The sequence below is a fragment of the Phocoena phocoena genome, chromosome 9 (assembly GCF_963924675.1).
Source record: "Phocoena phocoena chromosome 9, mPhoPho1.1, whole genome shotgun sequence".
NCBI lineage: Eukaryota > Metazoa > Chordata > Mammalia > Artiodactyla > Phocoenidae > Phocoena > Phocoena phocoena.
In genome coordinates, this window is record NC_089227.1 from 29425127 (window position 1) to 29439832 (window position 14706).

Here is a 14706-nt window from a genome sequence, read left to right on the forward strand (position 1 = left end):
AAACTGAAATGCCTTGTCCTATGTAGTTATCAAATCATATCATGACGTAACATTCAGTATCATTTTCTCCTGAGGTCTGGCCTGCCTTGGAGCTGCAGTGGTTGGCTTCCCCTTTCTCCCAGCTCACACTCCCCAGTCCACCAGTTGCTATGTCCCTCTCAGGCCCGGTTAGAGAGTAATAAGGAAGAAGTAGGATGGTTCTTACATAACAGGATGACTTTATGATCTCTAAGTCCGCAGTGGCTAAAGACACATCCTTGGGATAACCCAGAAGATGATTAAAGGGTGCTTTCACCTGATCATCAGGAAGGTCCTGCTGGCCTTTTTCTCCCGCAAGTCCTTGAGTTGGCTGGCAATTCACTACTCTGAGTCGCCACAATCCAGCTACTCCCCTCTAGCCTCCTTCTGAGAAGGACTCCAGGCCCCTCCATATGGGCCCTAGACGACCCACAATGGCTCACCTTTCCGGCATACCACTCCCGTAGCGTTTGTTTTGATAAATTTTTAGAGTAAAGGACTATCTCAATACATCAGCCAGTCTCCTTGCTCTGCTACAAAAGTGACTAGCCATTTCTCACCTTCTAGATTTTCAAGACAGGAATCAGGCTCCCGGCCAGAGCATCCTCCCAACCACAGAAAAACCTCAAACCTTCTGTGAAGGGCCACAGTGATGCCCTCCTCTACAAGCTTTAAGTGAAGAGATGGACACAATCCCCCTAAGGGGTGGAGGGCATGGAATTCACAGCACAGCTTTGGGCCGAGATCTCCTCACAGAAGCCTCCCTTCTCCTCTCCTTGTAATGTCTTAAAGTATGTGAGGAGTTTCAAAGTTATAGAAGGTTTTCTTGAAAATGTGCACATTTGAACTTGTCTCACCCTCACTGGGATATCTGATAGCTTTCACACTGGCACCACGGTCAAAACCGAGGCAGGAACAGCACAGTTCTAATATCATATTATACATATATGTAAGAAGAAAAATTACGTCAGTAATGGACTTGCTATAAATAACATAGTTATGATTTATCAAGGCTTTTCCATCATGGAATTAGATAGCAGACTTTTCTGAGAAGCTGACAAAAGAGAGAAGAGCCTGAAACTGGGGACCAAGTTGGAAAGCACTGGAGTGGTTAGGGGAGCAAGAGCTTTAAGATAATGAGGAGAGGGCTTCCCTGGGGGCACAGCGGTTAGGAATCCGCCTGCCAATGCAGGGGACACGGGTTCAATCCCTGGTCCAGGAAGATCCCACATGCCACGGAGCAACTAAGCCCATGCACCACAACTACTGAGCCTGCACTCTAGAGCCCACGAGACACAACTACTGAGCCCGCGCACCTAGAGCCTGTGCTCCGCAACAAGAGAAGCCACCGCAATGAGAAACCCGCACACCGCAACAGAGTAGCCTCCATTCGCCGCAACTAGAGAAAGCCTGCACGCAGCAACAAAGACCCAACACAGCCAAAAATAAAATTAAATTAAAAAAAAAAGATAGTGAGGAGAGATTTACTTTCAGCAATTAAAGTAAAACCAGAGTCTGAAGAATTATGATACAGGCGTAACCTGATTTTTTAAAAATCAAAAACAGAAAGAAGTCTTCTAAAGTTATGTGGCTCTTCCAGTTAACTGTTCAGTTTTCAGCTTCCTTTGATTACAGAAGAAGGTCAGACACTTTAGGGCATGAGAAATGATTGCTATCTGGTAATAGCATCGGCTGGGGAAAAAGGAAAAAGAACTTTAAAATGACTCTAGGATTTACCATAGTTACTCTGACTAGAAACTGATAGAAGAAATAATTAATTTCCATTTTTCATACTGAAAGTGATTAAATATGTAGAATCTAATTTGGGATTTTCCAGAAAATCTATGGGAGCTGAAGCCAGGATAAATGAGGAGAGCGGAGAAGATGAAGAGTGCGGGCAAGGGAATGAAAAGAAGAGATGATAAAACCTAGTTCTGAGGTTTGCTTTCAGGGGAAGCAAAGAGGGAGCAAGGGAAAATTCTCTGTCAAGGATGCGTGCATAGAAGCCTGGAGAACAGAAAGATGGAACAGCGAGTACCTGATGTATCAAAATTCCAGAGAGATGCTAATGAAATAATTAAAAGAGTAGGTACCCCGGAAGAAAGTTGATAACGTCCCGTAGTGTTGAATAGGGAAACCAAGAGCTGATAGAGCTCCCAGCAAGAAAGAGAAATGGAAATATGAAACAGGACCAGATTTGTTCATAATACAGTAAACCCTAAACAAGCCAAGTTGATGGACCCAAATGATCAGTTATCTGGTCACTTCATCATTGAATATTGATATTTTACTCTTTAAGATTCTGCAGAAATATCTTTATACAAAGTAAAGAGGAAAACAAACAAAACAAGACAAGAAAATCTGTGTGAAGTCTTGGCAAGCCTTCAGGACACCAAACACAGAGAGTGTTTGCTTACAAATCCTAAGCAATGTTTCCATGTGCATCCCAAGCTCAGAAGATCCAATATAATTGCTGCATTGGTTTGGTTAGAGTAAGAACAGAACTGTGGATGATTTGGGTTTTTTCCGTTTGCTCTTTTTTCAGTGCTCTCTTGAGTTGGCCACTGTATTGAATTTATAGTCAAGACGCTTAACTAGGCAATCTTTTCTTACAGGTGCAGACAACGACCATGTGCATCTCGGTTAGCCTGAGTGGATTCGTGGTCCTGGGCTGTTTGTTTGCACCCAAGGTGCACATCATCCTGTTTCAACCCCAGAAGAATGTGGTCACACACAGACTGCACCTGAACAGGTTCAGTGTCAGTGGAACTGGGACCACGTATTCTCAGTGTAAGTATGGAACTTGACGCTGACCCCTTCATATATAGTAGGGAGCAGGCTAGAAGGAGAAGCAACAGACATAGACAGAAACAGGCAACACACGTCCATCCCCATAATCAATCTCAATTCAATTAAGTGCTGGCTTGATCACTGTGTGCCAGGTACTGTGCTGGGTGCTAAGGATACAGCGATAAGCAGAAGAGGTCAAGGTTCGGTTTTGGCAGTACGCGGTCTAGCAGGGATGACAGACATGAAATCCATAAACACAAATGGGATTTTTGACCAAGTTGTAGAGCCAGAGAACCAAGTTTCTAGTCCTGACTTTGCAACTAGGTCAACAGGTAACCTTGAGCACATCACTTTACTGTTCCCTTCCTTAGTTGGCCTAGAGGGTTGGACTAGACTGGTGCTCTGTAAAGTATGTTCTGTGTCACACAGATGCCGAAGGTGCTACATAAAAATTCAAAGAGGAAGATAAGCAAATAAGGTGGAAAATGCTACATCCTAAATACCCACTTGGAAGTTCAAAGCACCTCCTTTGACATGAGCATGAAAAAGGTTTTTCAGACTCTCTACAGCAGGGAAACCTGTTTCACTTTGTTATTTACAGTCCCTTAAAAGTAATTGATCACAGTAAAATCAACTGCACAGCCCATGGAATACACTTTGGAAAACGCTAGAATAGATCTTCCTCCTATTTCAAAGACACAATGTTTTTTCAGCCGAGAAGGCAGTGCTAACTGAAAGATACCAGGGTAACTCCCAGCCAGAATTCTCTCACCTCCTGGCCTGCAAATATCTGCAACAGTAGCCTTGGAGAATCATTTAATTCTTTAGAGGCATCTAAAACACAAAGGTTGCTAAAGGGGACAACCTTTTAAGCCATTTCCAGCTAATCTATGGTATAAAGTAGGAGAAATGCACTGACAGAAGGATGAGGGGGAAGGAGGGGAGAGGAAGGGGAAGGGGGGGTGGGGGGAAGGAGGCCTGGAAGTGACAGAGACAAATGACTACTTCACAATTTTGCCCCGAGCCGATTACAAAGGAAACTTTGAAATAGCTCAGCGTCACAAAGTGAGCAATCGCATTAGTGCCCCAGTTTCTCCAACAAAGTGCACAATTTTATAGGGCTGCCCTTTTCCTGGCAAACAAAGGGAAGACTGACGGCTGACAGCACGTGTTCCGTGATGCGCTGTGTATACCACTGCTGCGTCTCAGCTGCTATAGAGATGGAGACCTTATTGCATTTTCAGCTAAATTTCCAGGTGTCACGAGGGCTGAGTCCCAGGACCTGGTAAAACTTGTGAAATAATTTTCCTTGAACCTTAAAGAAACCTGCTTATTTCTTGAGCAAACAAATCTCTTTTCCAGCAGCTGAACTATAAAAGCTAGCTACTCCAGACCAGAAAGAACTGGCATATAACTAATAATAATAACTAATAAAAGCAACAATAATACAGCTAAGAGGAACTATCATTCATGGTTTCCTTTGTGCTGGGCATTGTGCCAAGTACTTCATACATGTGTGCACATGGGATATAGCTTATTTAACGCTCACAACTCTTGGGGATCTACCCAAGGTCACACGTATTGAAAGTGGCAGAACCAGAACTTAAGAGCCAGTTTCTCTGATTTCAAAGCCAGGGCATCAAACCACCGTATCGTGCTACTTCATCCAGAAAACAAGCCGGGAAATTTCCCATGAACTACTTACTTGGTAGACTTTCCAGGGAGAACAAAAGGAAAATTACCCTAGGCTATGCAGCATGATTTACCTCTGGGCAGAAAGAGTCTTGTTGATAGCTTAGAGCTCTTCTTGGCTGTTATTAAAACAATTTAGCCGGGTTTCCCTGGTGGCGCAGTGGTTGAGAGTCCGCCTGCCGATGCAGGGGACACGTGTTCGTGTCTCAGTCTGGGAAGATCCCACATGCTGCGGAGCCTGGGCGTCCGGAGCCTGTGCTCCGCAATGGGAGAGGCCACAACAGTGAGAGGCCCGCGTACCGCAAAAAAAAAAAAACAATTTAGCGGAGTCCCTAAGTCTTCCACAGACACTTTTCAGATCCCATACGTCCGAACCTCAGTAATTTAGATATGGTGGCATTTTCTAATGTATGTACTAGGAATTAATAAATTCCTGAAGAGTTAACAAGGACACTTTACCCAATGGAGTCTCCCCTCAGAATTTCAGAAATGTTCATTTACACAAAAACAATGTACTGCAACTGCCATGGGCCTGCTTAAGCTGTCACTCAGTATCTAATCTGCTAGTGGCCCAACTAATACTTCAAGGTAGGAGTCTATCCAGCCCAACATTTTAGGACTACTTTGTTACTCAGTGAAATTTAATTTTTTTTCCTTAAAAAGGTCTAAATTTCGATCTCATTTTCCCCACAATTTTCCTCTAATTAATCCAAATCAAAGAAGTGGCAGTAAAGTAACAAAGTGAAGTATTTGAGTGGTATCTCTAGGCATTTCGAAGTGCGTAAGTAATGAATCCATTGATCTTTTATTTTTAATTCTTTATCTTTAACTCACGATAGTTTAATATTTGTGGGCTCATCTTATCCCATGTGTACAAGATATCACAACTTCTATTTTATAGGTGAGAAAATAAGAGAAGTTACTTCTCAAGGATATACAATGATTCAAGAGTTGACACTGGATTTCCTGACTTGTGATTAGTATCCTTCCTATTTTAATAAATTGGAACCACTGTCATGAAATTCATTAAAGTCATTAAATGCCTGAATGCCTTCTATACACCAGAAATTTCTAAGCACAGTGGTGAATAGGACAGAATCCCTGGTCCCAGGAAGGTTAGTGTCCGGGGCAGTGTTTTTCATACTGTAGAATGTAATCCATTAATGGGTCATGAAATTTATTTAGCATGTCTGACCAGCATTTTTTAAAAACGGAAATAGAGGGATTTCCCTGGTGGTCCAGTGGTTAAGACTCTGCACTCCCAATGCAGGGGGCACGGGTTCGACCCCTGGTCAGGGAACTAAGATCCCACACGGCGTGGCCAGATTAATTAATTAATTAAATAAAATAAAAGTGACCTGGACATTTAAAAATAATAATAATAAAAAATATAAAAATAAAAGAGAAGAGAATAAAGTATCTTAGAGTGCATCATACGTAACAGGGTAAATAGTATTTCACCAAGTTTGCTCAAGTTTACGTATGGGTACCAGGTTCAGGTAAAATATTTATTTCTATGAACTGCAATCAAAGATATTTGAAAGCCACTTGCCTATGGGATCTAGTTCTATGTATAAACGTGTTACTGACCCACTATGATGAAAATTTAAGCAACTGGTTTCATATTTCAGTGCCTGTTTCCTCCATTATAGATTCAGCTCAATTAATATCCATCTCCCTCCTAAATACTGGAAAGTACGCTGTTTAAAGAATCAAGAAAAATCCTTAAACCGCTCTGCATTCATTAAGTACAGTGTATGTTTTTCTCAGGTTGTACATAATTTATGTTCTTCTGGTTAAGTATTTGCAGGCATTTTATTCCAATGGATTATTGTTCCCAGTATTGCTGCTGTTTTTCTGACCTAGTGCCTCCAGAGGTAAAAACAAAAACCCCATGTATGGACGAGAGTCAGCTGGTATAGCAACGGAGTTACCCCCCCGCACAGACACATTTAGTTATCTATTCCCTCATAACGAACTTCCCCCAAATTTAGTGGCTTAAAAGAAATCCCTTTTGTTATTTCTCTTGATTTAGTGGGTCAGGAATTCAGGCAAGGCTTGACTGAGCAGTCCACGTGCTCTGCAAGGCCCTGACTGGGGTCCTTCTGTGGTGTCAGCTGAGACTGAACTGATCTGGAGGGTCCACAGTGATTCACTCTCATACATGGTGCCTTGGTGGGATGCCTCTCCACATGGGACCCAGACAGCATGATAGAGCCCATCCAGATTCAAGGGGAGGGAGGCAGACTCCACCGCTCAAAGAATTTGTGACCATTTTTATTATGTTACACTCTCCAAATCCCAAATCCAACCGGTACCGCACTCTTAGCAGGGATTAAGTGACGTGACGCACTTAAGCTTATGCACTACCAAGAAGTCACCTTGACTGGAAGCTGCGGCCATATTAATTCAGGGTTAATTCTCTGGCGAGAGAGTAGCAGAGATACCACATCACTTTGGAGTCTAAGTGAGCTCCCTGACAGCAGCTAAGGTGGCTGACAGCAGAAAGAAGTTCAGTTAGCGGGTTTTAAAATCTGAGCAGTTGCTCCAAAAAGATAGAAAAGCATGGCCAAACTCAGAAGCAGGCATGGAAGAAAGAACATCGTTCAGGACATCTTGGAAAACTCACCATCTGAGAAATGTTTACATATTGCTGTATGCAAAAGAGACCAATTTTAGTTGTATCTGATTAACTACATACAGTGGGAGTCAGAATAATAAAAATGAAACAGTAATTTTTCTCCACTAAGTGTACCCATAGGCCAGTTGTCCCCAGTATTTGTGTATTAGAAAAAAAAAAAACTCTTTGAAATGGAGATTCCCAGGCCCCACCCTTTGTATCATGGGGTCTTGGTAAAGGCCAGAAGTGTGGTCGGTAACAGATACTCCAGCTGGTTCAACAGAGATGGTCCAATGAAAACGGTTTGAGAACCTTGGCCCAAACCATCCTGTCTGCTTCATCCACTGCTATCAGTGCAGAGCAGGGAGCTCCACTTAGATGCCCTCAAAGAGAAAGGAGGCCCTGGGTTCAGAGAAGGAGAGGCCCTTGAAGTCCCATCCTTTGCTTCATGATGCCAAGAGTCACATTCCGGCACAGTCATTTCCCCCATTACTGTCCGAACCCTCCACAGAAGGCATTTCTCCCATAGAAGCACCTGGCCACTCAAGAAACATTTACTGAAGGTGGGAATGCACCTTCCAATAGCAGTAGAACTCAGAGACCCTGAAATCCTAAGTTCATATTTATAATGCTGCTCCCACACCCACACACATAAGTAAACATCCTTTGTATTTGGAAGAGGAAAAAAAAAGAAAAAGAGGTCATTCTTTGTTTTGTTCAGCTTTAGAAGCAAAGGAGTTTCCCACAGCTGACTCCCAAAGACAGGCAATCAAAAACGTATGCTGAGAATCTTAGCATCTGCAAATTCAATGATTTTTTCTTTTTTTAATTAAAAGCCTTCCCTTCAGCACTACACCTGACAGCATCTTGCTCTACCAGCATGGGTGCAGAACGTAAGCGAATGGCGTCATTTTGAGGGAGACAAACTGGATGCACACGTGAGGTTTGGCAGCATAAAACGCTATAGGCCCTGCGCAGGTCAGAATATTGCTGACGCTAATATGGGTTTGCATCAGCGTAGGCTGGGGGGAGAAGAAAGAAATGGAGTGTGTCCAACAGTCTTCAGAGCTATTATGTCCCCAGACGTGGTCCTACAGGGATGTGTATTTCCCTTGCTCACGGTGATCATTCAGATGTATGTATGTCATTATCATTAAATCAGCCAAGAGGCTTCTGCTAATTAATGATGCCCAGATTTGGGTCCCGGAGGAGCCATGGGCATATGGAGATTGATTTCCTCTGCCACAACCTTATTCGGAAAGTCACTTGTCTAGGTGGTAGTGTGCGAACTGCTCAATTAATAGAATTATTCTTTATCACTAAGCATTTGCACATTATAAAAAGAAAGCAGCAGTCTAAAAAGATCGAGGGGACCGTCTTCTAGTTTCACAGTATAATTTGCCACAGAGCTTTAGCAACAGAAAGCAAGTGCCTGAGGACAAGCCTTTGCATTGATCAATGGCCAAGCTTTGAAGATACCCCAGTTGGCCGGGGCAAGCCACTGTCCAACTCTGAACAGGACTTTATTAAAAAAAAAAAAAAAGCACGTAATGCCAAGTTTCTTCTCTACTGTGCTAGTCCAGAAAAACAGCATAATACACCTGCACTTTACAGTTCAGGGAGTCCCATGATGACTGGCCAGCAAATGAGGAAGTTATTTGGCAACCCAGAATGAAATGAACGTCTTCTTCGCCACAGGCATAAGTATATTATAAACATAAATCCTCTCTGACCAACGTAGGAAGAGCCTAGAGTTGTCACTAAGTTGAGCCATTTGCTTCCAGGCAGAATACATCTAGTACATCCAAATCAGATATATGTCAATCCATTTTCCCTTAAGAGAGCAAAGTCCACAGCACGCCTGAGAACCTCATTCTTTCTATTCCCTTTCATTCCCTCATTGAGGATGGGGGGGATAGTCTCCAGCTATGATAGGTAACCCTATTATACGTTAGGAAATTGATGTTTAATACCTCTCCTTCTTTTATTTGACATTTCCATTTACTTCTCTCACAACCACTCTAAAGCAACCCTTAAATCATTTTCTCTTTACCTCTACTATTTTGCTAAGTTTTCCCCAAACAGCTATAGCCCACCTTCTTTATTACACAGCCTGGAGCTGGAAGGGATGCTAGGGATCATTTATTCTAACAAACACATTTATAGATGAGAAAACCAGGGTCCCATCTATTAGGTACTTTAAGGAATTTGATAACTGAAGTCATAGATAAAACTCTCAAAAGCTGCTCTATGGCTCCTGTGGCCTCTGGATTTTCTGCCCCAGCTCAGTTACAAAATTCATCTCAGAGACTATTCTTTTTTTTTTTTTTTTTTTGCGGTACGCGGGCCTCTCACTGACGTGGCCTCTCCCGTTGCGGAGCACAGGCTCCGGACGCGCAGGCTCAGCGGCCATGGCTCACAGGCCCAGCGGCTCCGCGGCATGTGGGATCTTCCCGGACCGGGGCATGAACCCGCGTCCCCTGCATCGGCAGGCGGACTCTCAACCACTGCACCACCAGGGAAGCCCTCAGAGACTATTCTGACAGTAAGAATCTTAGCATCTGCACATGCAATGATTTTTTTCAAGTTAAAAGCTTTCTCTTAAGCACCACACATGACAGCATCTTGTCCTACCAGCCTGAGTACAGACTTGTGTTCCTCTCAAAAGCCCATACCAGGGAGTTCAACAGCATAAATCATGTCTCTTTGAGCCCCCGGTGATCCCCACGTCCAGGCTGCACACAGACAAGGTGTGGCATTGATATTCCAAAGAGGCTACACACTAAGTTTCTTAGAAAATGTGATTTGATGAAGACAAATGAATACAGTTAATGTTTATGTCAGATATAATTTCCCTCATTTCCATAGTTTTTTAAAAGCATCACTTTCTTGAATTACATTACATTGTACAGTTTCTCTTCTGTATTGTACATTAGAACAGAATGTAAACACAGTAGCTCAAAGAGAGTCCCTAAACCAGCGAGTCAGGTATTGTATGAGAGATACCTATAGTCATCTGCATTCCCACATAACCCCAAATTTATTAACGCCTTTGGGAACAGGGTACCGTGCTGAGAACTATGTATATATGTCAATAAAAAAGAAAATATGTATTTAATCAAATACTGCCCATACATTGATCTCAGATGATCAAAACCTTAAAACAAAGCAAAGGGTCTAACCTCAATTTATTATATGCTATTTCTATGACTTCATTTTTAGTGAAATTCTCTGGAGGACATCTATAAATGGAAATATCTCTGCGCCTATAGCAGGAAAATGTCTACTCATATGGAAAAAAAATTTTAACATTTCTGCCTTACCTGGAATAATTTCAGAGAGTTTGGGAGAGAAACCACTAACCAAGTAAATGTGACCAATTTGATGGATAATTCACTCCTTCATTGAAGAAATTTCTGTGCCCAGGCTCAGCTCTAGGCACTGGAGATGTGGTAATGAACAAAACAGACCGACTCTACACTCACGGTGCTTGCATTCTAATCGGGCAAGAGGGGGCACAGACAGACAAACCGACAATGCTTAATAACTCAGGTGCTGATAAGTGATGTGAAGAAAATAATACGGGACATAGGCAAATAAGGTGGACTGACGATACAGAGAGTTCCTGTTTTTATAGAGTGGAAGGAAGTGATAAGGTGACACTGAACAGAGACATGATGGAAACGAAAGAAGGGAGCCAGGCCGGTATCTGGGGGAAAGACATTCCACGCAGAGGGAACAGCAAACGCGAAGGTCCAAAGTTAGAAGAACATCTAAGAGGCCAGAGGCTCTAGGGAAATGAATAAAGGTGAAAGTGACAGGAGATGAGGACAAAGATGGAGCAGATCTTGTAGGATTCTGCAAGTCACTGTAAGGACTTTTACTTTTCTGTTGCAAGAACTGAGAAAACACTTGAAGGGTTTCATCGGAGCTGTGGCAGGACCTGACTTTAAAAGCATGGTTTTGGCCGTGTGGGCAGAATACAAGACAGCGAGTAGGCAGAGACCTCATTTAGGAGGCTACTGCCTAACCCAGATGATGGTGGCTTCAATCAGGTTGGTAGCAGTGGAAGCTAATACAGCGTGCAGATGCTGTGGATAACTGGAAGGTGAGGCTGACAGGATCAGCTCCACTAGAAAGGAGGAGTGATTAACGCCTGACATTATTTGATTAGAGTTTAACCCTTTCGGCTTCTGATTTGGACCCCTAGATGTCGTAGCACTTATAGCTCCTATTAGTTGTTTGAGCCTTGAGGTGAATGAGTTTCTGCTCCTCGCCTGAAAACACATTTGGATAGAAAAGAGGGGAAACAGGAGATGTGAAGCAACTAAGAGGATGTGGGAAGAATGAAAAATAGGTAGAAGAGTACAAAAAAATGTTGAGTCTTTTTATTTAGAAATTATTGTGCATCCAACTTTGGTACTTCTTGGGGGAGGGAAGAGAGAATAAAAGAACACGATTGGAAAGGACCGCATGATGTGGCAACAGTGGACTGAGGTATTAAGTTGAAGATCAAGTGGCATTTCTGTTCATGAGGTAATTAAGTTGCATCGCGGTCTATAAAAAGGTACATGCCGTATTTTCTCTTACCATGAATCCTGTCTCCTAAGAAATGAATCACTGAATGAAGAAGTCTTTGCTTTCATAAGTTCTAACTCCACACTTGGAAACTAAATCTTATGTTTACAGATTTCTATCCAACATCATAATGAATATGATTTCCTCTTAAGACTACTAGTAACAGTTTAAGACAATTACTTTGGTCATAAAGGGGGAAACACCCCCTGAGAATCTAGCCCACTTTTATTAATAATGGATTCTCAGTCTCCCACTGAGAAATCTCTGACATAGCAAGGCTACCAAACAAGTGGCTGGCAGTGTCGCATCTGCCCAGACAACATTATCAACACGTATACTTCTTTTGAAATGGGACCAAGGGGCCCTCGCACAGGTAAATTAAGGTGATGAGTAAAAAACCAGGTTCAGTGACAAAGCAGGAGGACAAGGCAACAAATAACGGATGGAAATTGTATTCCATGACCACAGAATTAAAACATCTAAACAAGCAGACTTGCTGGGAGAAATTATTTGGGGTCACCAGGAGCGAGGAAATGGAACAGATGGAAACAGACTGGAATGTCTTTTCTGTTTAAATGTTTGTTTTATTTTTTTCCAAGTCTGATCTATTACACAGAGTAACACACTGATTCTCAGGAACCAAGTCTCAGTCACTAAATTGACTAACAGACTTGGCATCCATAAGAATCTATTAAATAAATATGTTTAGCCTTGATCGAGGGCCCAGTTAGAAAAAATCGGGTCATTTTCTCCAAAGCCTGGGCCAGTCTCTGCTTCACTGGTACAAGAAAAGTGGATTTCACGGTGCTAGACAAAGCTGCCCCTTGGCTGCATTGATCTCTAGAGCTTCACCAAGCTTGTGATGCAAAACGTGCCTTTTGATGGGTGTGAATGGTCCTTCTGTGGTCAGCTGTGGAACTTACTAGGTCTTTTACAGCTTTTTACATAGCAAGAAGTACCACGTTAGCCTAGAGTAACAGCGGCTACTCACCCCCCACTCCCAGAAGAGCCAAAAATAAGCCTGCACACCTCTTATTTCTGACAGAAAGGATGATTACAGAAATCTGCCTAACCTCACTTAAGAAAATAGGTTAAACTTACGCCATTAAAAATCTCGTGAGAATTTCATGAAACTCATAGAGAAGCTCATCACAAACGCACACACGAAAATGACGGCACTTCCCTCTTCCACGTATTTTACTACCTTGGGGAATAACAGATGGGCTAATCCAGGAGCATATGTAAAATATTTATGAAAGGCAAAGTAACTGAGATGGTAAACTCATAAAACAGTAATTTCCTCTGTTATATTCAGCAGCACGTACCAAAACGAGAATATTTTTTTACATAATAAAAAATGCACTGGCAAAAGCTACAGATGAAACAGAAGAAGAGAAGCAGAAAAATACAAGTTACAATCCCCTTCAATACACTAAAAAGTGTTTAGGGGAAAAAAATACCTGCAGAGTCTTGTGGGGCTTTTTGCCGTTGTTATTCTTTGCAAGAAGACCTTGAATTTGCATTGTCTTCCCCTCAAAGAGTTTAGACATTCTAACATAGGGTGTTCCCTTTAATGTCCCTACAAAGCAGGTAGGTTATTCCAGGTTATTCTGTAACCTTCCATAATGATGTCCACAGGGCGTTTAGTAGAAGATTATGTGACACTAATAAGCTTGAGGATCTTCTATGTGGCTATCTGGGCAGCCCGTGTACTTCTTACCTACGTGGTCAAAATATACCCAATTTTTAAGAACTTAGAATGCAGTCAGCAAACAAATCACAAGTGCACGCTTAAGAACAGAATTACACTAAATTCCAGAATAGTGCGGGGAACATCGCAGTAGGTTTCTGACACCATCTTTAAAAGTGCAGGTAGAGAGGGGATTAGACTAGTTCAAGGTCGACAGCAAGGAGCATTAACACACTAATCCCTGGTTCTCCTAGACGTACCCCCGTGACACATCATTCCTCTTCAACCTCTGAAAATGAAAAACCTGCACAGAAATAATAAAACCTGATCCTGGAAAAGATGAAGAGCTTAGTCCAAATGTCAAAGGCAGCATGCCCGCTATGGGATGCTCACAGCCCCAGCCAGTTCTTTGCAGACGTGGGTGATGGTCGAAGCCACCATGTGGCTTGAGAAGTAGAAAGGCCAACCTGCTCCAAAATGAGGCCGCCGAAAGGCCTCACGTTTGCTGGTCATTTCTTCAGGATAATAGATTATTTCTTTCTTTAAACTTCTTGGTTCCCCCATTCTTTGAAAGGCAACCATTCATACAATCATTCAGAAAATATTTATACTGTGTCTATTCCATGACCAGCAATAGGGATAAAATAGTGAAAAAGACAAGCAGAGCCCCAGCATACTTTCTAGTCAAGAGTATAAGACATAAGACACTAAGAAAGAAAGAAAAAAAAAAAAAGGCAAGGAAAAAACTCAGCTTTAAAATGGGATAACGTGACAGAGAGAAACTGGCTGGTTACCTCAGACTAGGTGGCCTGATGACAGCCTTTTTCAGAGGGTGACACTTCACACGTGGATGACAGGAAGGAGCCAGATATGTGATTAAGAGAGGGAAGAACATTCCTGGCAGAGGCAACAGCTATTACAAAAGGCCAGAAACTGAGAAATAGGTATTCTGTGTTTGAGAACAAAAGCAAAAAAAGCGTAGGGGCGGGAGCACAGAATTAGGTGAATTCAGAAAGATAGGCATGGTCTGAATCGTGCTGGGATTTATAAACCACAGTAAGGAGAACACAAAGAGAAGCCACAGGAGGTGTGTAGGTAGGTGACTTCCATTTAAAACTACTCTGGCTACTGTATAGAGAAAGCATTGCCGGGAAGCAAGGGTGGACGCGGAGACCCCAGGAGTGCAGCTATTCCAGTGGCCAAGAGAGAGGGAATGCTGGCCTGGACCGGGGCGCTGGATGCAGAGACAGAAGTAGTTGGGAGATGGAGCCTGAGTTGATGGGACTCGAGCATGGGTTTGACACGCAAGGAGAGACAA

At 42.6% G+C, this 14706-nt stretch overlaps 1 protein-coding gene across 2 annotated transcripts in view; it reads left to right on the forward strand.

The window, feature by feature from the left end:
* GRM3 (glutamate metabotropic receptor 3) overlaps positions 1 to 14706 on the forward strand; it is a 235468-nt gene that overhangs the window by 218325 nt on the left and 2437 nt on the right. For both annotated transcript variants that reach the window (XM_065883527.1, XM_065883528.1), the window contains exon 5: positions 2634 to 2808. In XM_065883527.1, coding sequence (XP_065739599.1) covers positions 2634 to 2808 — 175 coding nt within the window. The remainder of the gene's footprint in view (positions 1 to 2633; positions 2809 to 14706) is intronic.